This window comes from Mustela nigripes, chromosome 4 (genome assembly GCF_022355385.1).
Source record: "Mustela nigripes isolate SB6536 chromosome 4, MUSNIG.SB6536, whole genome shotgun sequence".
NCBI classification, from domain to species: domain Eukaryota; kingdom Metazoa; phylum Chordata; class Mammalia; order Carnivora; family Mustelidae; genus Mustela; species Mustela nigripes.
In genome coordinates this window covers 13468991-13494327 of record NC_081560.1, presented here as the reverse complement: position 1 = coordinate 13494327, position 25337 = coordinate 13468991, and the positions used below count along the sequence as shown (strand labels likewise).

At 44.4% G+C, this 25337-nt stretch overlaps 1 protein-coding gene across 10 annotated transcripts in view; it reads right to left on the bottom strand.

The window, feature by feature from the left end:
- SLC37A3 (solute carrier family 37 member 3) overlaps nt 1–25337 on the bottom strand; it is a 50040-nt gene that overhangs the window by 20438 nt on the left and 4265 nt on the right. For 2 of the 10 annotated variants that reach the window (XM_059396274.1, XM_059396273.1), the window contains exons 2-9: nt 23282–23379; nt 22932–23073; nt 20226–20349; nt 19079–19240; nt 17788–17896; nt 9564–9656; nt 6321–6404; nt 3457–3602 (exon numbers count right to left, since the gene is read on the bottom strand). In XM_059396274.1, the coding sequence (XP_059252257.1) occupies nt 3457–3602; nt 6321–6404; nt 9564–9656; nt 17788–17896; nt 19079–19167 (521 nt within the window). In that variant the 5' untranslated portion in view covers nt 19168–19240; nt 20226–20349; nt 22932–23073; nt 23282–23379. The remainder of the gene's footprint in view (nt 1–3456; nt 3603–6320; nt 6405–9563; nt 9657–17787; nt 17897–19078; nt 19241–20225; nt 20350–22931; nt 23074–23281; nt 23380–25337) is intronic. The other 8 variants (XM_059396279.1, XM_059396281.1, XM_059396280.1 and 5 more) reach the window with 6 other exon arrangements.

The following is a 25337-nucleotide window of genomic DNA, read 5'->3' as shown; positions in this document are numbered from 1 at the left end:
TCTAGATTTTTTAGCTCCTTAAACATTTTTATAATCTACTAAAACAGAAGGGGTCCCAGAAACAAACAGGAAGATAACACAGCAGAGTGAAAAATTCAGCCTTGGTTCAGAAGTCCTGGTTCTGTGGCTTCCAGCTGCACGATCTCATCAAGCTTGGTGCTACCCCAAGTATACATGTTAGTGTGACCTAGCCCAAATCCACTCAAACACTTGACCCTGGGGGCACCTGGCTGACTCCAGTAGAGAGCATGAACTCTCAGGGGTGGGAGTCTGAGCCCCACAATGGGTGTAGAGATTGTATATGAATAAAACCTTTTTAAAAAATAAAAACTATGCTGGGGCGCCTGGGTAGCTCAGTGGGTTAAAGCCTCTGCCTTCAGCTCATGTCATGGTCTCAGGATCCTGGAATCAAGCCCCGCATTGGGCTCTCTGCTCGACGGCAAGCCTGCTTCCTCCTCTCTCCCTCTCTGCCTGCCTCTCTGCCCACTTGTGATCTCTGTTTGTCAAATAAATAAATTAAATCTTTACAAATAAATAAATAATAAATAAATATAAATAAAAACTATGACCCTGATAAAGGAGCATGATTCATCCGAAGTTAACAGCTTTAATTTAAGGCAATGTCAACAGATCACTTAGATCCCTAAGGCCCCAAATTTTTCTACCTGGAAAACAAATAATTTGAACTAGATAATCTCTATGTTCTCCCCAGTACTCAAACACCCTGCCTGTTCCTCTAAAATATATAAAGCCTAACAAGAGCGTCCTGGAGAAGAGTCAGAAGGTCAGGCTCTAAATTACACTGGCTGACCAAATATGATTTTAGAAGAAACTAGTTCAGGGGCACCTGGGTGGCTCAGTCGGTTGAGCAGCTGACTCTTGATTTTAGCTCAGGTCATGATCATGGGGTCCAGGGATCAACCCCCATGTTGGGCTCCATGCTCAGCAGGGAATCTGCTTCTCTCTCTCCTTTTGCCTCTCCCCTGGCTCATGCTCTCTCTCATATAAATAAAATTAAAAAAAAAAAAAAAAAAAAAAAAGTAAGGGGCCCCTGGGTGGCTCAATCAGTTAAGTGTCTGCCTTCGGCTCAGGTCATGATCCCAGGATCCTGGGTTTGAGCCCTGCATCAGGCTCCCTGCTCAGTCGATAGCCTGCTTCTCCCTCTCCCTCTGCCTTTGCCCCCTCCCCAGCTCATGCCCTCTCTCTCAATCTCAAATAAATAAAATCTGTATTTTTAAAAATAAATAAATAAATCTAAAAATTAAATTTAATTTTAATTTGTTTAATAAATAAATTTATTTAAATAAATAAATTTATAAATTAAATTATTTTTAATTTAAAATAAAATTTAAAAATTTTAAATTTTTTAAATTAAACAAAATATGCATCCAAGCGATTATCTTTGAGTGACAGGATTTCAAGTGGTTTGACCTTCATTTCTCTTTGTTCATTTATATTATCTGGTTTATCCACAATAAACAAGAAGCCTTTGTCTAATTTTTTAAAAACATAAATGGGGAAAAAAATTACTTTGAAAATCTTGATAAAAAATAAACAGCACAAAAAAAAAAAAAGCAGCACATGAGCATATAGCATCACCTACTCCAAAAGGAAACTAAAGTATCAATGGGAACAAGAACCTCTTAAAATTAATTCTGTTAAAGCAGTAATGCCAGAGTTAGAATTCAACAGAAATCACGAGCACACTGAAGTAGAGTCAGCATATGCTCATTAATTGGTTCTAATTCTACCCACAAGACATTTCATAGACGAACTTTCATAACATTACAGAACATTAGGCATTCAGGACTCCCATCGTGAAACTGGGGAGGCTAGAAACCCGAGGGGAGCCAGGCAGAGCAACCACCGATTACTTGGTGGGTGGATAATGTCTGCTGTATACACTGGCCTACAGTAAAGGAGTAAACAAATAAAAAAGATTGAGCCATGGGTAAAATAAATGTATATCTTATAATATATAAATATGTATCCAGGAAAAATGAAAGAAATCTAAATTAATAATATTCCTTAGATCAGACTGTCACCAAAAAGGCAAACAGCAAAGCCAAGTCTTTGGGTATCTCAACTCCTTTTCCCCCCTATAAATGACATATGGCTCTTCCTCCTGGTGGCCTGGATACAGTAGCAGAGGTCCACCCTCAGGCTGTGGCCTACATCACACATAAACTCACATACCGTCCGACAACTACTTGAAGTTTTAGGGAAAAAATGTCCAATTTGGGCTCTTAAGTCCCAAAGTTTGGCATTCTTCATCCACATCTTTTTTTTTTTTTTTAAGAGATTTTTATTTATTTATTTGGCAGACGGAGATCACAAGTAGGCAGAGAAGCAGGCAGAGAGAGAGGAGGAAACAGGCTCCCCGCTGAGCAGAGAGCCCGATGCGGGACTCGATCCCAGGACCCTGGGATCATGACCTGAGCTGACCCTGGGATCATGACCTGAGCTGAAGGCAGAGGCTTAACCCACTGAGCCACCCAGGCGCCCCTTCATCCACATCTTTAATTAGAGTTTTTGTTATATAATCTTGGTTAAGTCCTATAGATAATTTTTGGCCTCAGTTTCTTCACCTCTACTGTAAGAAGATAAAACTAGACCTTTAAAGGTATCAAAAAAGGCAAAAGAAGGCAAAACCCACAGAACACACATGATGGGATGGCATGTGAGATTTATTTTATCAGGTTATATTACTTATGTTCTGTAAAGGGAAGATTTTTATTAAAAACTGAGATGTAATGCCTTAGCCACACTCAAAATCTGACCATGGCCAGTGAAGTATTAAGAAGGTGCCTCACTGGGACATGAGGGTGGCTCAGCCGGTTAAGCAGCTGTCTTCCGCTCAGGTCATGATCCCAGGGTCTTGGGATCAAGCCCCACATTGGGCTCCCTGTTTGGAGGGAAGCCTGGTTCTCCCTCTCCCGCTCTCCCTGCTTGTGTTCCTGCTCTTGCTGTCTCTCTACCAAATAAATAAGTAAATTGGGGCGCCTGGGTGGCTCAGTGGGTTAAAGCCTCTGCCTTCAGCTCAGGTCATCATCTCAGGGTCCTGGGATTGAGCCCCGCATCAGGCTCTCTGCTTAGCGGGGAGCCTGCTTCCCCCTCTCTCTGCCTGCATCTCTGCCTACTTGTGATCTCTGTCTGTCAAATAAATTAATTAAATCTTAAAAAAAAAAAGTAAATACATATATAAATAAAATCTTCTAAAAAATAAAAAATAAAGAATAAGAAAAAGAATGTGCCTCACTGGGCTGGCCATTCCCCAAGTCCACACCATTCCCGTAATACATTCAGACATGAAAGCTTTTCTCCCTCAACTAGTCTAACTTTCTAAAATAGAGAAAAGATGTGGGTAGTGTCAAAAAGATCAATTTGATGACAAGTCTGAGTAACCTGATATTAAAACCACTTGAAAGGAGAAACTAAGCAGGATGTATGGCATACCCAGCTTTCCCAAACCAGTTGCCCATGACAGCCACAACGCAGGGCCAACCAGTGGACTGCAGCAGGCCGTTCACAATCCATAGGCAGCAGTAGAGCACCTTGTTGTAGAAATGCAGCCATTCTGTGACTGTGCCAAAGATGAACACCTGAGAGACGAAGGGAAGAAAAGGGGACATGTGACATCCACACAGACGCTTTCAGGGACACCAAACTACCTACCACACACACGTTTGTGCATGAAGAGACACATTCCAAGGCCTAGGGCCCAAGAGATTTGGGCTGACTCCTCAGGTGCTTCCGCTCAGAGCAGCACTGAGTAGGACACCCACCAAGCCATCAGCACCGACCAGCGACACCAAACACAACGCTCATTAATGATTACCCCCGCCTGACTCGTCTTTTAGCCTCTAAGAAGTTAAGTCCTCACTGTTGGACTTCATGAGACAACTCTTGCCATTTTCTCGTCCCTGGGTCCAGGTGCAGCGAGGACCACTGCAGGGCCTGACTGAGGTCATGTTTGTGTGTTCAGGGCAGTGCCACATACGCCACGGGGACCAGGGCGCACCAGCTATGGTCATTATCACGGCCATTGAGAGAACCATTGTAACCTCTGATCTGCTTGGAATTCAGGAGCATTATGCCAAGTCACTGCTTTTTTTTTTGGCATTTTGCTCAAGTGGATGTTTTATCAGTATTGAAGTTTCTTTTGTAATGTTTCTTTTGGAATATTAAAAACTAGTATGTACAATACTGTAGGATTCCATTCTGGAAAAAGCACAACTATAAGGAAAGAAAAATGGTCAGTGGTTGCCAGAGGCTGGGGCCAGGGGGAGGGGAGTGGTGGTGACAGAACCAGACTCATTTGGCAAAACTCAGACCTCTACACCAAGAAGGGTGAGTTTATGCACATACTTCAGTTTTCCAAAAAATGTGGAAAAAAAACCAAAACAAAAATGTACACAGGCTTTAAAACAATATGTATATATGTGTGGGTGAGCAGGCCGTGAATAGGTTTAGTGCATCAACCTCTCAAAGAGCAGATACTGGAAAACAATAATAAAATTGGGTCTAACTGAACTCCATGCTTTTATTCAACCAACAAAAATTCCTCACTAGGAGCTAGGAAATAAAAAAAGATGCATCAGATGTGGATCTTGGGCTCTCCCACACCTCCCTAGCCCAGTGTTGTCCACATGCCTCACACAGAGAAGCCCATATAAACGTTCCTAGCGGCCCCGGTGGGAGGCTTTCAAACCAGGAGGCTGGAGCACACAGCAACCACACCTAGGAAATGGCAGACAAGGGACAGACACCCCGGGAGTCAAGTATTGGTAAATCTGTGACCTCAACCACTGTGCCACAGACTCCTAGGGAAAGCAAGAGTGACACAGAAATGAGTGGCCTAAGTCGTCCACAACCTCAGTGCCTTCAAAGAAATACGGGTGGGGAAGCACAGAAGAGGAACCGATTCCCTTCAAGACTGAAGAAGGTTTGGTGTGCCTGGGTGGCTCAGTGGGTTGAAGCCTCTGCCTTTGGCTGAGGTCATGATTCCAGTGTCCTGGGATCGAGCCCTACATCGGGCTTTCTGCTCAGCGGGGAGCCTGCTTCTTCCTCTCTCAATCTGCCTGCCTCTCCGCCTACTTGTGATCTCTCTGTCAAATGAATAAATAAAATCTTAAAAAAAAAAAAAGAATGAAGGAGGTCAGTAAAGAAGACACCACAAAGAAGTGCCACTTGACCCATAACTTGCTGGCGACACTGAGTGAGACTATGGAGAGCTAAAAACAGCCACCCAAGGCAAGAAGATGGGCAAGAGCAAACACAGCGAGGTGGGAAGGCACAGGATATGGCAGGACCATGGGAAATAGTCTGGTCACAGCCCGGGGGTGAAGTACAGCAACAGACATGACTGTCAAGGCAGGCCACGACCCGGTTCTCGAGAGCACAGAATGCCATGCTATTTATGCTTGGCTCTTGTGCCCACTTCGGCAACACATGTATTATTGATGGGAGGCTCTGGTGCTGAGTCATGGAAGGAGCAGGATCCAAAACTCACTTTAAAAAGACTTGCCCAGGGCGCCTGGGTGGCTCAGTGGGTTAAGCCGCTGCCTTCGGCTCAGGTCATGATCTCAGGGTCCTGGGATCGAGTCCCGCATCGGGCTCTCTGCTCAGCAGGGAGTCTGCTTCCTCCTCTCTCTCTCTGCCTGCCTCTCTGCCTACTTGTGATTTCTCTCTGTCGAATAAATAAATAAAATCTTAAAAAAAAAAAAAAAAAAACTTCAAAAAGACTTGCCCAGGGTGCCTGGGTGGCTCAGTGGGTTAAGCCTCTGCCTTCGGCTCAGGTCATGATCCCAGGGTCCTGGGATCAAGCCCCACATCGGACTCTCTGCTCGGCGGGGAGCCTGCTTCCTCCTCTCTCTCTGCCTGCCTCTCTGACTACTTGTGATCTCTCTCTGTCAAATAAATAAATAAAATCTTTAAAAATAAATAAATAAATAAAAAGACTTGCCCAGGGCGCCTGGGTGGCTCAGTTGGTTAAGAGACTGCCTTCAGCTCAGGTCATGATCCTGGAGTCCCAGGATCCAGTCCCACATCGGGCTCCCTGCTCAGCGGGGAGCCTGCTTCCTCCTCTCTCTCTCTGCCTGCCTCTCTGCCTACTTGCGATCTCTGTCAAATAAATAAATAAAAATCTTAAAAAAAAAAAAAAAAAGACTTGCCCAACTGAAAACGCACATACAATATTAAAAAACAGAAGATTAATTTTACTTTTCTATTCTACATACAGCAATGGGGATCGGTGCTTGGATTCTAATATACCCAACCAAGATGATGATATTGGTGATGATAATACCTCTTCAACTTACCACTAGTGCAGAAGAGCACATTCCAAAAGATAGAACCCATCGTAAATTAAGCCGATCTCCAACAATTCCACTGATGAAAAGGCCCTAAAAATAAAACATTTTTTTTTTACAGTTCTGAATAGCACAGTCCGAAAAAAGGAATATGGGTTGCAAAGCAAGAGGGAATTAAAACACCAACACGATTCAAAACTACACTTCATTCTTACATCAGACTAGCTGTCTCCATCAGTTTTACACATGGTTCATGAAATGACAGTGCGCTTTGGTAAGCTATACTGTAAACAAACTCACGCTATACTATAAACAAACTCATGCACTAGAATTCTGTAATCCAGTGTAAACTTGGATTCTACCAAAAGTAGATTCCCTTCACTGCCTAAGAGGAGACTGGAAAAACAAAAATAAAAACAAAATGAGAAGAAAAAAAAAACAGGCATACTAATAAAACAAGCACACAAATATATTTCATTTTCTAGAACAGATCCACAGATCAGTTATCTGCATTCCCAGAGGGGCTGCTCTTAGCCATCTGCATCCTGAATCAAGATGTATTACAACGCGTCCTGCACAAAAGAAGCTTCTGGGGCATGGGCACTGCCTGCTTAATCTGGCCCCTGGGCTTCATGACTTCACGAGGCAGGGAGAGTAGGGGCGCAAAGCCAGTCATCAGTTGAAGGTTATATACAAATGTTCTGCCTTCTGCTCTCCTCCCAATGAGTGGCAGGAAATGAAAACCTGCGTCACGGTAGCAAGGCAGACTAAAGAGCCCAGGGCAATACACTAGGTTTCCTCCCTAAATATATAAAATGAATAAACACCCTGACTGAAAACCTAAATCCAGATACAAGTGTTTCTGATCAACTGACACCTGCGTTAGAGAAAATTCAGATGATGTGTCTCACTATGGTGAACCTGTCACTACCTCAAAAGAGGTACCTGTAAGCTTTCGATGATGTGTTCTACAGCTGCCACTCCCAAGCCTTATGCTATATATAGCAAAGGGGGTGAAGAAACTCTCTCAGTGTTTCAGATTAGGCAATCAATCCATTCCCTGTTGTTCCAAACGCCTGCATGACGCCTGGAAGCTACAGAAGGCTGTGCAGCTCAATATAAAGAAGCAGTATGATCATTGACGTTTCACGGCGCCTTTTATCTCCTAAACCTGTTTAATCCCAGGGACAGGCATTATCACAACTCTACAGAAGAGAAAACTAAAGATCAAAAAAAGGTCAAATTCCATTTCAAAGCCAAGTTTCACACAGCTAGTTGATGGTGGTAGAGCTGGTCTTTGCACTAGACTACCCCGCTTCTTAAAATACTCCATAAAAGGCTCACAGAGAAACACCCCCGGGAGTGCTCCAGCCAAAGCCGAATGACCATACGGGCATTTCATACAGAAAACGCCCAGGGTGAAAAGCATGGCTACAGAAGCCACGGTCTGCTCCAGTTGTTTCTACAAGTTTCCTCTTTGAAGAAGATAATCCAATAACTGCCCAAACAAACATGCAGAGAGTACTCTGGAACTTTCTCCGGGTATTTCACATCACCTGGACATTCGTAATCAAAAGGCTTTTTTATGGGGCGCCTGGGTGGCTCAGTCTTTTAAGTGTCTGACTTTTGATTTTGGCTCAGATCGTGGTTTCGGGGTTGTGGGACTGAGCCCCTGTAGCTAGGCAGAGAGTCTGCCTGCCAGTCTCTCTCTCCCTCTGGCCCCCCGCCCCGCTGCTTGTGTGTGCGCATGTGCACTTTCACTCTCTCAGAGAAATGAAACTGTAAAAGACAAAGGCATCTATATAACTGTACCCATTTTCAAGAGAGGCGGTCAGACACTGGAGACACTGGGAGGAAAGGGAGGCCCACTGATGGTGCGTGTGTCCAGTGGCTACCACCACTTCCCATGGCCTCAATCCAGCAGCCACCCTTGCCCCCTACAACCTCACGGAGATCCTAGCTGTCCCCTCCAAGACTACCTCAGACAGAGAACTAGCCCCTGCCCCGCTGGTATGGCTCTTCGACACCACCATCCCACAGTTCTCCTCCTTTACTGTTCTACCTTGGCCTTGCTCGCCCATTCCTCACAGCTCCTGCCTCTAAGGGAAGCCCTATGCTCAGCTGTCACTCCTCTTCCCTATCCTCACCCAGTCCCTCGATGATGTCATCCAGTCCTGTAACTCTGAAAATTATCTATGTGCCAAGGATTCTAGAATTCGTACCACCAGCCTGAACCTCTACTTGAACTCCAGACTCCCCTAACCAAGGGTCTACTCTTCATCCTTTGGACAATAATAGGTAACTCACAGGTAACATGTCCAAAAGACACTTCCCCCACAGCCTCCCCTCCCCGTCGTCTTCCACTCTGTTGTGACACTTCCTCCCTAGAGTTGTTCTCAACACCTCTTTCTCTTACGTTCCACATTCAACAGGAAAAAGAATTATTGGTTTTACCTTCAAAACACAGTCCAACCCTCCTCTTCCCACCTCTGTTACTCCCACCTTGGATCTAAACCACCATCACCCTTCACCTCAAAACTGGAAAAGCCTAACCTGCCTCCCTGGGCTGTCTCTGCCCTTCCGTCTGCTCTCCTGGGGCAGCAAGTGCGCCTGTCCAAACACAGGGCAGATCTTGGTACTCCCTGTGCAAAACCTTCCAGGGCTCCCAACGCACTCAAGGCCCCAAACAAAGCCAAAAGCCAAAGCCCCAAACAAAGGGACCAAATTCTTAAAGGTCTGAGCCCCATACCTTCTCTGGCCTCACTTCCTGTCACTCTGTTCTAGTCACCCTGACCTCACTTACCCACTTCAGGTCTTTGCTCAAACAGCCCCTCCTACCTGAGGTCTTCCCCAGCTATCCTACTTAAATTACAACTCCCACCCAGGGCTCTTTATTCTCCTTTTCCTGTTTTTTTCTCCACAGCACCTACCCCCTTCAACCATACTCTCTATTTGCTTATGTGCAGCACCGCATTACTGTTTGTCTTCCTTAGATCCCATTTCAAGAATGTAAGTTTTGTAAACTGGGGATTTTTCCTGTGTTGCTCACCGATGAGCTCCCACAGATCGGGCATGTGCTGGGTGCTCAGCAAGTATCTGTCAAACGGATGGCTGGCTGGCTGGCTGGCTGGATGGGAGGGACACAGAACATAAACTTCAGCAAATTCTAGAATCCCTTACGAACTTCATAAGGTTGGAGTCATTTCCACTTACATCTTTCCTCCACCTAAACCCCCCAAATTCGAAACTTACCACAGCATAAGAGAAGAGGAAAATAGTGTCGAGGGTCCCAAGGAAAAGAGTGGCCTCCTCTGCGCTGGGAAACAAACGGTTGCGGCTCCAGATCTATGGCAACACAAGAACCCCGTCAGGCCCCGCTGGTACCAGGCCGTCCTTGTCCTCCTCAGAGCGCCCGCATCTACAGCCTCTGCCCACCCTCACAGAATCCTGCAAAGGCTGAAGAGAGGAAACCTGCACTCTGTAGGTAAGGAAACACACATGCTAAAAGGTCTGCAAGGTCAAAGCTATTTGCACAATACTAAAATGTTATCTGCTTTTGCCCTTTAACTTCTCCATTGATGATGCAAATGCAGGGGAGGAGGGCAAAACTCCTGTGGCTCAGCAGGAGTCAAGGCAGTTACACCCCATCGTACCGTTCACTGCTATAAAAATAGTAATAGTAATCGCTATATTTATTGCCATGGTCACAGTTTACTTTTTGTTTTAAAGATTTTATTTATTTATTTGACAGAGAGAGAGCACAAGTAGGCAGAGAGGCAAGAGAGAGAGAGAGGAGGAAGCAGGCTCCCTGCCGAGCAGAGAGCCCCATGTGGGACTCGATCCCAAGGTCCAGAGATCATGACCTGAGCGGAAGGCAAAGGCTTAACCCACCAAGCAACCCAGGCGCCCCGCCATGGTCACAGTCTTAAAAAAAAAAAAAAAGCCAGGGACGCCTGGGTGGCTTAGTCATTGAGTTTGCCTTCAGCCATGCAATTGAATCCCCCTACCGGTTACCTGCTCAGCGGGAAGCCTGCTTCTCCCTCTCCCTCTTCCCCTGCTTGTGTTCCCTCTCTCACTCAGCCTCTGTCCATCAAATAAATAAATAAAATCTTAAAAAAAAAAAAAAATCCAGTTTCACTTGAGAATATCCTTGCTACATGCTAGATGCTCAATAAAGATTTGCTGAGTAGGGGGCGCCTGGGTGGCTGGACCCGTTGAGCGCTGGACTCTTGATGTCAGTTCAGGTCATGATCTCAGGGTCATGAGATTGAGCCCCGTGGGCTCCACGCTCAGCAAAGACTCTGTTTGTCCCTCTCCCCGTAGTCCACCCTGCCTCACACACATGCTAATATATAAAAATCTTTTTAAAAAATTTCTTGAGCAGTGAGAAGTATTAATTTTATTAAATGTGGCCCAAGTGTACTTCTTTTTAGTAATGAACTCGGTGTGCTGGAGTGGAGAATGGGCACCAGCACTCCGCACACCACACTCCCAGGGCCGTCCTGAGGGAAAGCACCCGGGCAGCTGTGCAGGGGCGAGCAAGGAGGCTGTTTCCTACTGGAAAGAAGGGCTGACAGACAAGCTCTGGTTATTCAGATTTGGGTATCTGGCAGATACTTCCTCAGAAAAGAACGAAACAAGCTTATCACTTCTTCAGAATCCAATGGAAGTAAAGACAGACCAATGGATCTTAATTTAAGTAAGGGTATAAAAAGTTAATTGATACAATTTCAGATTCCACATGGCAACTAACCTTTAAGAAATTGCCCCTTGTCAAATTCTGGTGTAGTATCAAAGATGAATGCCCACAATTAACTGAAAAAGCTATTAAAATACTTCTCCCCTTCCCACTATGTTATCTGTCAAAGGCCAAATTCTCTTCCTATAGTTCAAAGGATCATGTTGCAAGACACCGAATTCAGAGGCAGACATGAAAATCTACCTTCTATTAAGCCAGACATGAGATCTGAAAAATGTAAATCAACGCCACTCTCCTCACAAAGTGCTTTTGTTTCAAAAAATCATTTTTCGTAAAATGTTATTTATGTTAACACATTATGGGTTTATTTCACTCACTTATAAATAACTAAAAAACCAAGGTATTTTTTAAGATTTTATTTATTTTAGAGGTGGGGGAGAGGAAGAGGAAGAAGGAGAGAATCTCAAGCAGATTCTGTGCTGAGTGTGGAACCCGATGCAGGGCTCAACCCCAAGCTCCTGAGGTCATGACCTGAACTTAAATCAAGAGGTGAATGCTTCACCAACAGAGCCACCCAGACATCCCTACCCTTTTTATTGTAGAAAACGGATGTGGGTTTTTTTTTTTTTTTTTCAATTTCTCAGGGCACCTGGGTGGCTCAGTGGGTTAAAGCCTCTGCCTTTGGCTCAGGTCGTGATCCCAGGGTCCTGGGATCGAGCCCCACATCGGGCTCTCTGTTCAGCAGGGAGCCTGCTTCCCCCTCTCTCTCTCTGCCTACTTGTGATCTCTGTCTGTCAAATAAATAAATAAAATCTTTAAAATTAAAAAAAAAATTTCTCAGTTTTAATTTCTAAAACAGTAAGTATCTAAAAATATAAACCCACATAACCGAAAGCTCTTTGGGATCTTCACAGCAAAAATTCAGAGAACTACTGGAACAAATGATTTCTGAGATAGGTTGTTACAGGAAGGAAATTCTTTTTTTTTTTTTTTAAGAATTTATATATTTATTTGACAGAGAGAGATCACAAGTAGGCAGAGAGGCAGGCAGAGAGAGAGAGGAGGAAGCAGGCTCCCTGCTGAGCAGAGAGCCCGATGCGGGACTCAATCCCAGGACCCTGGGATCACAACCCGAGCCGAAGGCAGTGGCTTAACCCACTGAGCCACCCAGGCGCCCCCAGGAAGGAAATTCTGACTTTAGAGTATTAAGAAGAAAAATCACAATCAGCAATAAGAAAAAATCTTTAAAAGAAAGTAAAATGATAAAAGAATATATAAAGTGTGATTCTAAAGGACTGGGACTCATTTCTATGTGGCTTATGGCACCGGTCTTGCTCCTTTAACACCACCTCACATACTACTGTCGTCAGGGAGAAGAGCCTACAAAGCTAAGATCCATCAGTATTTCAGTGCACTAAGTAGGGCCCTAAAGTTCTCCAGTTAGTTATTTTGCCACATTTTCCCTCAGACCACAATCTTTGACCCTGATACTCATCAGGACCCAGGGCCAAGCCCTGTTGGGTGCACACCAGTGTGAGCTAGAGACAGCAGACTCAAGCAGCTGCTCGAAGTTTCTGGAGTTTTCTTTATTCTCTCAAGATGTCACCAAAAGTCCCTGCACAGGTGGCTTTCACAAGAACTCACAGATTTTAAACAGCTTTCTTCTGCTTCACTGCCAGAATTCAGCTGAAATATACTTTGGATGGCTTACTTAACAAGTAGAAAACAAAAACCAGGGGTGCCTGGGTGGCTGAGTCAGTTAAGTGTCTGCCTTTGGCTCTGCTCATGATCCGGGGTCCTGGGATCAAGCCCTGCATCTGGCTCCCTGCTCATCGAGGAGTCTGCTTCCCCCTCTCCCTCTGCCCCCACCCCCAGCTTGTGTGAGGATGCTCTCTCTCTGTCAAATGAATAAACAAAATCTTTAAAAAACAAAACAAAACTGAAAACTAAAAAAACAACCTAGGACTAACAAAGATACAGAAAATAGGATAACAGAAAATCTAGAAAAGAATATTTACTACAATCATAGAAGTCAGATCAAGATGAGTATATATACTAAGTGAGAAACGGTCCATGTCAAACAGTGAATCATCCAATGTCTCGTGAAAGTCACTGACAAAATGACTTTACCGTGCTGAAACTCCACACACTTCAGTGGTTTAAGCTGGCCTGCGTATATGTACAATTATTTGAACCCACCAGCCTGTATAAATGTGGGGTTTTCCTGTGTCTGGTGGAGAGGGTTTGCACGAACCTACGAGAACAGCTGCGTGCTGAGGCACTTCCTGGAAACACAAAATTTCCTGCTTATACCAACAGTGACAGTGTGGGTTTCCTAAGCGAGAAGGTTCGTCACCGAATGAGGGTGAGGCATGCGGTGGGGACGTCAAGCTTCCAGCAGTGGTGAGCAGAGGATGAGCTAAGGCTGACCTGCATTCAGGGGTCTGTCCTCTGCCTACCCAGAGTGGTATCAGTTGACAAGAGGTTTTTCAGGGGAAGAGGGGCTGGGGATGAGCTTGAGACAGAAAGCTGAGGACACCCTGAATTCCACTTCCCTCTCCTGGACAGTGGAGGTCCCCACACTACTCTCATGGAAGACTGTACTGGCTGGAGAGGCAAGGCTTTTTGATTTAGTGAACAAAATTCTGTTCACAATTTTCAGTCAAGTTGTCCAACTCGTCAAATTTAACCATTACCTCCTTATTATCTTTAAACATAGATTTTATGTTGTGTTCACTGGCTGCAATGTTCGTCGGAATCAGCAGGATCCATTATAAATTCTCAAGGTAAAGAGACTGTAGGTGCTCAATTCTTTTTGTAAAGCATCATGAGTAATTTCTGATGATGCTGTTCAAGACACTTAAATATTTTTCAGAATAATTCCACATAAACTGCTGGTTCTAAGAATGCTTCCCACTTTGGACAAGAAAGCAAAGTTTCAAAGTGAGGCCAAGGCTGACAGTTACAGACCCAGAAGCACAGGAGGAATGAAAGGCACAAACAGCAGCCTGACTCCCAGCAGTGGGCTTCAGGAAGGAAAAAACCCAGACCTTAAGGTCTAAACAAATGGAAGGTCAGCACTGCTGTCCATGAAGACAGAGATGGAAGTACAAAGATCTCCAGGATCAGTCTGAACTTGACTTCTATATAACCAATTCATCCAAACTATTTAATTCATAGTTCTGAATAAACCAGAATGGTGAAACCTGTTTTAGCAGCAATTAGAGTAACAAGCAAACATCGAAGCAGAGAAGTTAATTCGAGTCTCATTAAGAGCGAATAATGTGACATAGGTTATTGGCAGGAAAGAGTTAACACAGCAGGCCTGAGACTGCTCTCCTCCAAAGGGCCTACTTGTGAGGTGAGGCCCTGGCTGGCATCTGGGAACTGGGATTTTGGGAGGGTTCCCATCTTTTCCTGCTAAGAGTGGTTCACTGTACCTAAACTGTTTTTACAAACAATGTGGTTTATGCCGAACCTGCTTTCCTTCTGAGAGCCTGCAATTTTGTATGTGCCAGGCACAAAGTGCTTACATGACCAGTCCCAATAAAAACCCTCGGCGCTGAGTCTCTAATAACCTTCCCTGGCAGACATGATTCCACCAATGTTGTCACAACGTGTTGCTGGAAGAATTACACCCATCCTGTGTGACTCCACCGAGAAAGCACTCTTGGAAACTTGCACTTGACTTCCTCCAGACCTCAACCCCTGCGCTCTTTTTCCCCTTTGCGGACTCTGCTCTCTATCCTTTTACTGGAATAAACCGTAGCTATAAGTGGGACTATAAGCTGAGTCCTGCGAGTCCTCTTAGTGAATCAAACCTGGGGGTGGTCCTGGGAACCCCCAACTCAGTTACCTAAAAAACAAACGCAGACTTGTGCAGCATAACCAGAAACCCAGTGCCTCAACCAAATCCGGTCATTCTTTATATGAGTCAGACTGTATCTCTCCTCCAGCCTCAACAAGAGAAACCTAGGGAGACAGGTTTTCTTTGAATACCCAGCAAACCATCATGCAGAGGAATCAACTACTGTGCCCAGCTCAGAAAACCAAATACAAAATTAAACAGCAGAACACTTTTCCCTCCATTTAAGAACTTCCTTGAAGTATTAAAGCAGAAGGCCAGTGAGCATCTTTCAATATTGACAAAGAAAAATTCCACTGTGGCTGAGAGGTTGGAGCACACGACCCCTCTAAGGCCACTCCATCTTAAAGGTTTGTAACAAGTCACTTGATCATTTCGACACACGCACTGTGCACACAGCACTAGTCAACAGTCAGTGTGAAATCTAGCCCTCTATTCCTAACAACTTTTTTTTTTTAAGATTTTTATTTATTTATTTGACAGAGAGATCACAAGTAGGCAGAGAGGCAGGCAGAGAGAGGCAGCGGGAAGGCCCGCTGAGCAGAGAGCCCGATGCAGGGCTCGATCCCAGGACCCTGAGATCATGACCTGAGCCAAAGGCAGCGGCTTAACCCACTGAGCCACCCATGCACCCCTCCTAACATCTTTCTTTTTAATAGTTTCTGATAACTTAAATTCAAGAAAAATCATTCAAAAGGGCTGCCTGCTGGCTCAGTCAGAAAAGCATGCAACTCTCAATGTCGGGGTTGTAAGTTCAAGCCCCACGTTGGGTGTAGAGATTATGAAAAAAAAAAAAAATAAACTTTGTTTTTTTTAAGATTACTTATTTACTTATTTTTGCAAGGGAGAGAGAGAGAGCATGCGAGAGACAGCATGAGCAGGGGGAGGGGCAGAGGGAGAAGCAGACTCCCGGCTGAGCAGAGAGGCCTCTGCAGGGCTCAATCCCAGCACCCCAGGATCATCACCCAGGCTGAGGGCAGCCACTTAACCCACTGAGCCACCAAGATGCCCAAAAATAAACTTTAAATAAAGGGAGGGTGGGGAGGAAAAACTGTGCAAGAGCATTTTCAACACATGAGCTCTGTGAGGACAGGCTCTTTTTTTTTCTTTTAATCCTCTCCCTAGGCTTTTTTTTGCTCACTGCCTAGAACAATGTTTATGCAAGACAGACCCTCAAGAAGCAAATGACTGAGTAACCTAATCACAATTTGAGGGGATAGTCCTATAACGTTCAGATATCCATCACCTTTTAATTGACCTAAATAGGGGGAAATATTCTAAGAAATAAGACATGTTGGGGCAACTGGGTGGCTCGGTTGGTTAGGTGACTGCCTTTGGCTCTGGCTCTGGCCAGGGTCCTAGGATCGAGCCCTGCCTCAGGCTCCCTACTTGGTGGGGGTCTGCTTCTCCCTCTCCCTCTGACATTCCCACTGCTTATACTCTCCTGCTCTCTCTGTCAAATAAATAAATTAAATCTTTAAAAACAAAAAAAGAAAAAAAATAAGACATGTTGGGGCACCTGGGCGGCTCAGTCGGTTAAGCATCCGACTTTGTCTCAGGTCATGATCTCAGGGGTCCCGGGGTCCAGCCCCATGTTGGGCTCCCTCCCACCCTCTGCCCCATCCCACCCCCAGCTTATCCGCTCTCTCTCTTTCAAAAGAATAAATAAAATAAATAAAATCTTAAAAAAAGACATGCCAAGAATATTAATATGTATGTATGATCCCACATAAGCAGAACTCAAGCAATGTGGTAAAGAATGAGTGGAGTGGACTTTTGTATTGACCAAAGACATAAACAACAGCATCTCCCTTCCAAACTGTCATCCAAGGATTCACCTGATCCATAATGAATTCAAGGAAGTGGATACACATTCTCTGACTTCTAGACTCTTAAACAAGATACAAACAAATGAAACAATTAAAAAGTATGTAAATACTGAAACATTAAACTATGTAACACATGGTGTACACCTTTCAGAGGGGGAAAAAAATCAGTTGAAGGTGGGAAGAAACTTGATAGGAAAAGTAACATTTTAGGGATGCCCTGGCTGGCTCAGTCAGTACAGCATGCGCCTCTTGGTCTCAGGATTGTGAGTTCAAGCCCCACACTGGCTGTAGGGATTACTTTAAAAAAAAAGGGGGGGGGGGGACCTGGGTGGCTCAGTGGGTTAAGCCTCTGCCTTCAGCTGAGGTCATGATCTCAGGGTCCTGGGATTGAATCCCACATTGGGCTCTCTGCTCAGCAGGGAGCCTGCTTCCCCTTACCCCCTCTGCCTGCCTCTCTGCCTACTTGTAATCTCTCTCTGTCAAAAAGAAAAAAAAAAGTGGGAGCACCTGCGTGGCTCAGCCCCATTAAGCATCTGCCTTCAGCTCAGGTCATGATCCCAGGGTCCTGGGATCGAGCCCCACACTGGGCTCCCCGTTCTGCAGGAAGCCTGCTTCTTCTTCTCCCACTCCCCCTGCTTGTGTTCCCTCTCTCGCTATGTCTCTCTCTGTCAAACAAATAAATAAAATCTTTAAAGAAATTTTAAGAAGCAGCATTTCATCTTGCCACAGAGGGAAAAGCAAGACTTAAACGGGTGGGAAGAAAGTGCAAGAGCATACAAAAGAACATAAGCAAATTCTCAGAGGCAGAAGTGAGTACAGGTACTTGTGAAACTTGATTTAAAAGAACCCCTCACTAGAAATGTATCACTTCAAAACAGTGAGAGGGAAACTGCACAGAAGGGGAGAACAAGCTTGAGTCACAGCAAGCTAAGAAACTGGGCAGAACAGTTTGGGTTTTATGCCATAGGAAACATCCATTTCAGAGTCCTAAGCAGATGAATGAAACAAAGTAGAACTTGAGAAGAACTTAGGAGGTAGGCACAGCTCCCTTCCTGAACCCACCCCTGCCTTTGCTCTGCTTACCTCTACAGGCAATCCAGCTGACTTGTTAAAAGCAGTTGGGGTCCACTGCTTAGAGATACTGACTTTAACGTTGCTAAAAGTTTTTCTTGATGCGTGGAGCAACGAATAACTGCAAAAGAGAAAAGACACACGGCTGAATGAATAGCAAAGAAAACAGCATTCAATAAAATCCTGAATATAATCCCATTTGTTTTATTCAATTTTAGAATTCTTCTCTTAAAAAAAAAAAAAAAGGAAAAGTACTGCTTTATGGGAACTATCAACTGAACAGTCTCTCCCAAGCAAAAGAAAAAATTAACTAGTTGTCTTCCATATGAACCTGTGTTCACTTCTAACTTATCCCTCCACCTAGAAGACAGACGCGTGACTGGCCCCAAACCACTCTAAATCATGGCGGCAGTTCTGTAAAGAATTTTAAGTCTTTAACAACTGCTGGCCCCTTGATGCATTAGCCAGTAAGTAGCTGCCTCCTGAGTCCCATCTTTTCCTCCTTCTGATGTCCCCTCTCACCCCTCAAGCAAGCATCCAAGATTACCTATCAACTCTTACACAGAGAACCATCTCTTAGTTTCTGCCTTAAAACAAGTAAATCACATCATGTGTGGTGACTTCAGTAAAGATTAATAATAAAATTGTCCCAGAAGAAATCATCAAAATAACTGAGTCACAGTGTTATAAGTAACACGGCTCCTAAAACCACACAACCTGGTTTGTGGCGTCTATGAACCACTAAAGAGAGCCACTGAGGGCCACAGAATCATAAACACAGATGATCCTTTAGTCGTGCTAACGCTCGGAAACTCACAGGAGTTCCTAGAGCTCCTCCCAATTGTCTCGGTCCATCTTTACTGCTCAAAGACGCACACAGCACTCCCTGAATACATGCACCCTTTGTTCTGAAGCTCCTGGTTTCAACAAATAAAAAACTGTATATTAAAACAGGGATTCTCAACCATGGCACTGGTGATATTTTGGGCCCCCCAAATTCTCTATCGTGCAAAGATAGCCTGTGCACTGCAGGACCTACGGCAGCATCCCTGGTCTCTGCCCACTGCAAGTGGCACCCCTGCCCCCAGGGTGACAACCAAAAATGCCTCCAGACATGGAGGAAACACGGGCAAAATGGTCCTTGGAAACTGCTTAGAGGTACCAGAAAGCACAACAGGAGGAAAAACTAGGCTATTTCATGAGCCCATACCAATCAATCACTGTACTTGCCATGCCAACAACTAGCTCCCTCAAACAAATAAGCCCAAAAAACACGAGTGCACAGTCTGAGCAACGAACCTACCTGAAGAAGGTGAGCAGGAACACAACAACATGATGATGGCTGAACCGGGAGAACGCAGTCCCTCTTCGAAAAATATTCGGCCAGGCCATAGTCTTCCTGACCTTCCTTCCCACCTCTGACCTTGAAGTTCGAATAGTGAATTATCTACATCATTTCTTCTTTCTGAAAAGACAAAATGCATTATCATCATTACTTAAAATAGGCAGTCTCTCCAAAAACTGAATTATTTACACTTATAGCCAGCCAGTCAGTATATTATCAGACCTTGAAAAAAATCATCTGAGCTAGTGACTCCAAAAAACTAGATTGATAATTATGTTTATAACAAGCCCTTGAAAAGAAAAATCCTTAACAAAAGATTAGATTCTAATGAAAGAACTCTCATACAAACTGATAAGAAAGTCACTAATTCAGGGACGCCTGGCTGGCTCAGTCAGAAGAACATATGACTCTTGATCTTGGGGTTGTCAGCTCAAGCCCCAAGCTGCATGTAGAAACTACATAAAAATAAAATCTTTTAGGGCGCCTGGGTGGCTCAGCCGTTAAGCATCTGCCTTCGGCTCAGGTCATGATCTCAGGGTCCTAGGACTGAGCCCTGCATCGGGCTCTCTGCTCAGTGGAGAGTCTGCTTCTCCCTGTCCCACTCGCCCTGCTTGTGTTCCCTCTCTCACTGTTAAATAAATATTTTTTTAAGATTTTTATTTACTTATCTGAAGTAGAATGAGCAAGAAAGAGAGCATGAGCGGGGTGGGGGACAGAGGGAGAAAGATAAGCAGATTCCCCACTGCGCAGGGAGACTAACACAGGGCTTGACCCCAGGACCCTGGGATCACAACCTGAGCTGAAGGCAGACACTTAACCAAGTCAGCCACCAAGGTGCACCATAAAAATAAAATCTTAGGGGCGCCTGGGTGGCTCAGTGGGTTAAAGCCTCTGCCTTCGGCTCAGGTCATGATTCCAGGGTCCTGGGATCGAGCCCTGCATCGGGCTCTCTGCTCAGCGGGGAGCCTGCTTCCTTCTCTCTCTCTCTCTCTGCCTGTCTCTCTGCCTACTTGTGATCTCTCTCTCAGTCAAATAAATAAATAAATTTTAAAAAAAATAAAAAAAATAAAAATAAAATCTTAAAAGAATAAGAAAAGGAGGGCACCTGAGTGGCTCAGTCAGTTAAGGATCTCCCTTCGCCTCGGGTCACAATCCCAGAGTCCTGGGATGGAGTTCCGTCTTGGGCTTCCTTCTCCCTCAGCCTGCCGCTCCCCCTGCTTTCTCTCTCTCTGTGTCAAATAAATAAATAAAATCTTTAAAAAAAAGAGAGAGAGAGAGAGAATCTCTAATTCTGACAGAAAAATGAGGAAAGGAAATGAATAGGCAATTCAGAAGAAATGAAATGGCTGAAAGCTCCAATCTTACCAGTAACACAAGAAAGGCATACTTGCTTGGTTAAGGCAAGAAAACTTTTGCAAAGTTAAAAAAAGATTGTGCCCAATGTAGTTCAAGGTCTAATGACTCCTGAACTCTCGTATGCTGCTAAGGGATGTGAAACGTATTACAGGAAGATAATCGAGCATGTTCATCAACAGCCTTTGACACAAAAATCCAATTTCCAGGGATCTACTCCTAAAGAAATACAAGGTACATTCAGGTCTATAAACAAAGGTAGTTTTCACAGCTTGTCAAAGGAGCTTTCTTCTATTAAAGAAATAAACTTTGTGTCAGTCATAAGGAAATGGGGAAAGAGGCAGGGCCACTCCCAGCCCGTCTGTCTCCACGACTTCCTGTCAGTGCTCCTTGGTCCTCTCTGAAAGGAGCACTGCCCTGACAAACTAAGCATCTAAACTTCATGCCTCCAGTTATTAGTCTGCACAACCTAAAGATGCAATGAAAAGCGGAATGTGTAAATAAATTATGGTATAGCCACATGGCTGAATAGTTTATAATCATTTGACATGACTCGGGCGCCTGGGTGGCTCAGTGGGTTAAGCCGCTGCCTTCGGCTCAGGTCATGATCTCAGGGTCCTGGGATCGAGTCCCGCATCGGGCTCTCTGCTCAGCAGGGAGCCTGCTTCCTCCTCTCTCTCTGCCTGCCTCTCTGTCTACTTGTGATCTCTCTCTGTCAAATAAATAAATAAAATCTTTAAAAAAAAAAAATAAAAAAATAATCATTTGACATGACAAATTAAGGCTTTTTAATGACATGAGAAAATGTCACATAAGAAAATGGGGCGCATGGCGGCTCAGTCAGTAGAGCATGGGACTCTTGATCTCAGGGTCATGAGTTCAAGACCCACATTGGGTGTCGATTACTTACAAAAAAAAGTAAGATACAACTCATAATCAATTCAACTCTATGTTTACATAATATTTACAAATAAATAGGGGATATACTAGTTCTCTTTGGGTAGCAACATTATGGGTAATTTTAATTTTCTATACCCTTCCCTAAAAAGTCTACAATAAAGGTGGGTATTACTTTTACGATCAGAAGGGAAAACATCAACATCATTGGAAAAGTCCTATAATTCACTTGCATATTAGGAAAAAAATTAATTAATGAAATGACCTGTATGCTATGTGTACTACTATAGTCAAGGCAGGAGAAAAACTCAAGAACTCCCAGTACTGAAGGGCATCTGGGTGGCTCAGTGGGTTAAGCCTCTGCCTTCAGCTGAGGTCATGATCTCAGGGTCCTGGGATTGAGCCCTGCATCGGGCTCTTTGCTCGGCAGGGAGACTGCTTCCCCCTCTCTCTCTGCCTACTTGTGATCTCTCTCTCTGTCAAATAAAGAAATAAAACCTTAAAAAAAAAAAAAAAAAAAAGAACTTCCAGTATTAAAACTGGCAAATCACAGGGCTTTGCTTTCAAGGCCGTGCTCCTTGTAACTGCCATTATACTCATGTTTTCACTAGCCATAGTAGCTTGGTAGATATAGGCAAACCTTACATGCCCAAAGACCCAGCCAAAAGGCCATTCCTGAAACTTTTGGGTAAAAGGTACAAAGTTGAGGTGGTTAAAATTATATCAACATTACAGCTGTTTCACTTACTGGCCATAAGCCCTTGGTCAAGCCAAACTTTATGAATCACAGATGGTCATCTATAAAATGGCGTATCTCTTCTGAGAGTGAGGAGATTAAAATAAACAATGTATGTAAGGTAATTATATACGTAAGATAATTATTTTAGCCACTGACCTGCCCAGGATTAATCAGTCCCACACCAGTAGAATGTAGCTAATTTCACTTACTCTTTCTGCCTGAAAATGTTCACAATATAATGAGCCATGTAGGATATTAAAATTCCACTTCCAAGACATAACAAATAAACTCTGTCTGTAATTCCAGAAAGTTACAAACCTGAGAGCTATTAGTGTCACTGCTAAATTTACCTCCAGCCCCTAAATTAAACATGAAACCCCAGTGGAACAACTCAAAGCTTTATGGAAATTGTAGCTCTATGAATTGAACACATTCACACCTCAAAACAGTGTACTGAGTACTTCAGGAAAGGATATGATTTATGAAGTTCAGTAATTTATCAGGTAAAATAATAATTCCAAAAATGTACACTCTACTGGATTGGGATTGCACTGCTCTGGCAATAATGGCTGTGTATTTCAAGGTTGTGTAGTTACATTAATAACTTTACACGACTACCAAGCTGTTTGAGACCATCTGGATTTCATTTCTAAACAAACCACTTTTTCCTTAGCTAACGTGACAGGAGAGAAAGGACTTAATAAGTACACCGGGAAAATAGTTTTAAATATTCACCTGCTATTGGCAGAAAGCCACTTAAAATTAATACTATTATAGCATCTGGTCCTAAGTAATTACAGTAATTAATAACAATAATAATACCTTGCACTTATATTCCCTGCATCACAGAAGTAGTTTCTACTCATCCGTGAGCTCTGCGACCCTGGGGAAGTGTTGAGAGTTTCTGCCAAGTCTGAATCCACCAAGCATATCCTACTTTCTGAAGACCATTTTCATTCCTGCTCTAAATACAGAGAGAACAAATGTCTAACATTTTTCAAGTGTAAGTAAATGCTGATATAATTTTTTAAAAAATCCATTTAAGTTTTTCTAAATTCATAGTAGCTTACCATTTCGTATTTTCTCAGTTAATGAATACTGAATATACAACTATTATATGGGAATAAGAACTAGCTTTTAAAAACAAAACTTATTAAAAATAAGATCCTTACCATCAAGAAGGATCTGGAACCATTGAGCCATGTTCCACTTTTCAAAACAAGCTGATAATCATTAACTCATCTGATTCATATTGAAGCTTTTTGGAGTCCTAGAAGATCACGCATACAAGATATTTTCCAGGATGAACACTCCACACTGTGTAATCAATGTTACATAAAAGATGGCTTCACAAGTAACACGTCCAGACAGAAGGCAATCTCCCCTTACCAAACAACGTCTTGGGATATGAAGCCCTCCAAAACTGTCACTTTCTATAGATATTCAGAGACCATTCCAACCCCACATCAGTAAGACTTCAGGTTGTCATGTATTGGGAACACTGTGGGAGACACAGCTAGAAAGATGGGGGGAAGGCTGGCAGGAAAGGAGATGGCATGTGCAAAGCAACTCATCCCCCATGCCCATGTGACCTGACCCAATCTTCACCCCACCCCAACTTCTTATCTTGCTCTCTAGAAATCTAGATATGAGGCAAGTGAACTTCTCCACATGGTCACCCTCCTCTGAGCGGTATTTGCCTCCGACTCCTGACCACCCCCAGATGACCCTGCCTCCTCCAGGGTCTCTCAAGGAGAAGTCGTCTTTCTTCTCATGGTCACTCTTCCTCCTCAGAGGACTCCAGCTTCTCTGAACTCAGGCTGGCCGGGAAGGGCGATTCGGGGGGGGGGGGGCCCTACTGGCTGCTGCCTTGTCACCTCCTGACCTTCCGGCACAGACCCTTGCCTTCTCTTTCCTTCCACCACTGCCTCGGTCCCAGCCCAAGAGCCAGGTGGCTCAGCACTACCTCCCCTGTCTTCTCCACCACCAATCTTTGCCTCTGCCCCACACTGAAAACCCCTCCATGGTCAAGACCCAGCCAGTGCCTACGTCACCTCCCCAAACTAGACCGCAAACACCCGTCATTCCTTCCCTCTCCCACTTTCCACTCAAGAGTCCTTTTACCTCGACAAGGCTCCCAGCTCGGTCACCTCACCATTCCCCCGGTATCCATAATCCTCCTCTGGTCCTCATTTCAGTCTTCACTAACTTAGAATCTAACAACTCCCTCGCAGGCTGTGCGTGCGTGTGCGTGCGTGTGCGTGCGTGTGTGTGCAATAGCGTGCGCACGCACCTACTTGCTTGCCTCTGTCCTCCTTCCCTGCATCCAAGTAGCTGAGTTTTGCCAGAGAAAAATCACACAAGCAGGCTGTTTTCACTTAAAGATTCAAAACCACAAACCTCAAAGAACATGCAACACTGCCCAGCATGTCTACACTTCCCCAATTATTCTGCTTACTCAACCTCTAAGACGACAATTTCACACTTCGCTCTTTAAAGTTCCAGCATCCCTCTCTCTCCTTCACCTCGTACGATGGCTTTCGGCCAATGACCCCCCCCCCACCAGAACCAGGGCTCTAACGTGGACCCCACAGTACAGCCAACCGTCCACCTGATATGCCTCCATGGATCTGAAGCAAGATTCTTCGTGTCCTCCGTCCAGACCTACATTCCTCCCCCAGTATTTCCCAACTTAAATGATACCACCATTCCTCCAAGTGGCCCAAGGTAACGAGGACTTTTCCTTCACTTTTCCTTCTCTCTCTCAGCTTCCACATCCACCCCGCTTCTAATTACCTCTTAAAATACATCCCAGATCTGTCCTCCTCTCTCTATCCCCACTGCCACCACCAAGATGAACCACCCGTACGGCCCACCAAGCCTACTGCAACAGCCTCCTGCAGGCCTTCACGATTTCTACATCTACCCTGCCCCCAACTCATTCTCCACACATCAACCAGAAATAGATTTTTTTTTTTAAAGATTTTATTTATTTGAGAGAGAGAGAGCAGGAGCGGGGCGGGGGATGGGGGATGGAGGGGAGGGAGAAGGAGAAGCAGCCTCCCCACTGAGCAGGGAGCCTAATGTGGGGCTCGATCCCAGGACCCTGGGATCATGACCTGAGCCCAAAGCAGACGCTTAACTGACTGAGCCACCCAGGCGCCTCCAGAAATAGATCTTAAAATATAAATCAGCTCTAATTCCTCTGCTCAAAACACACTGATGGCT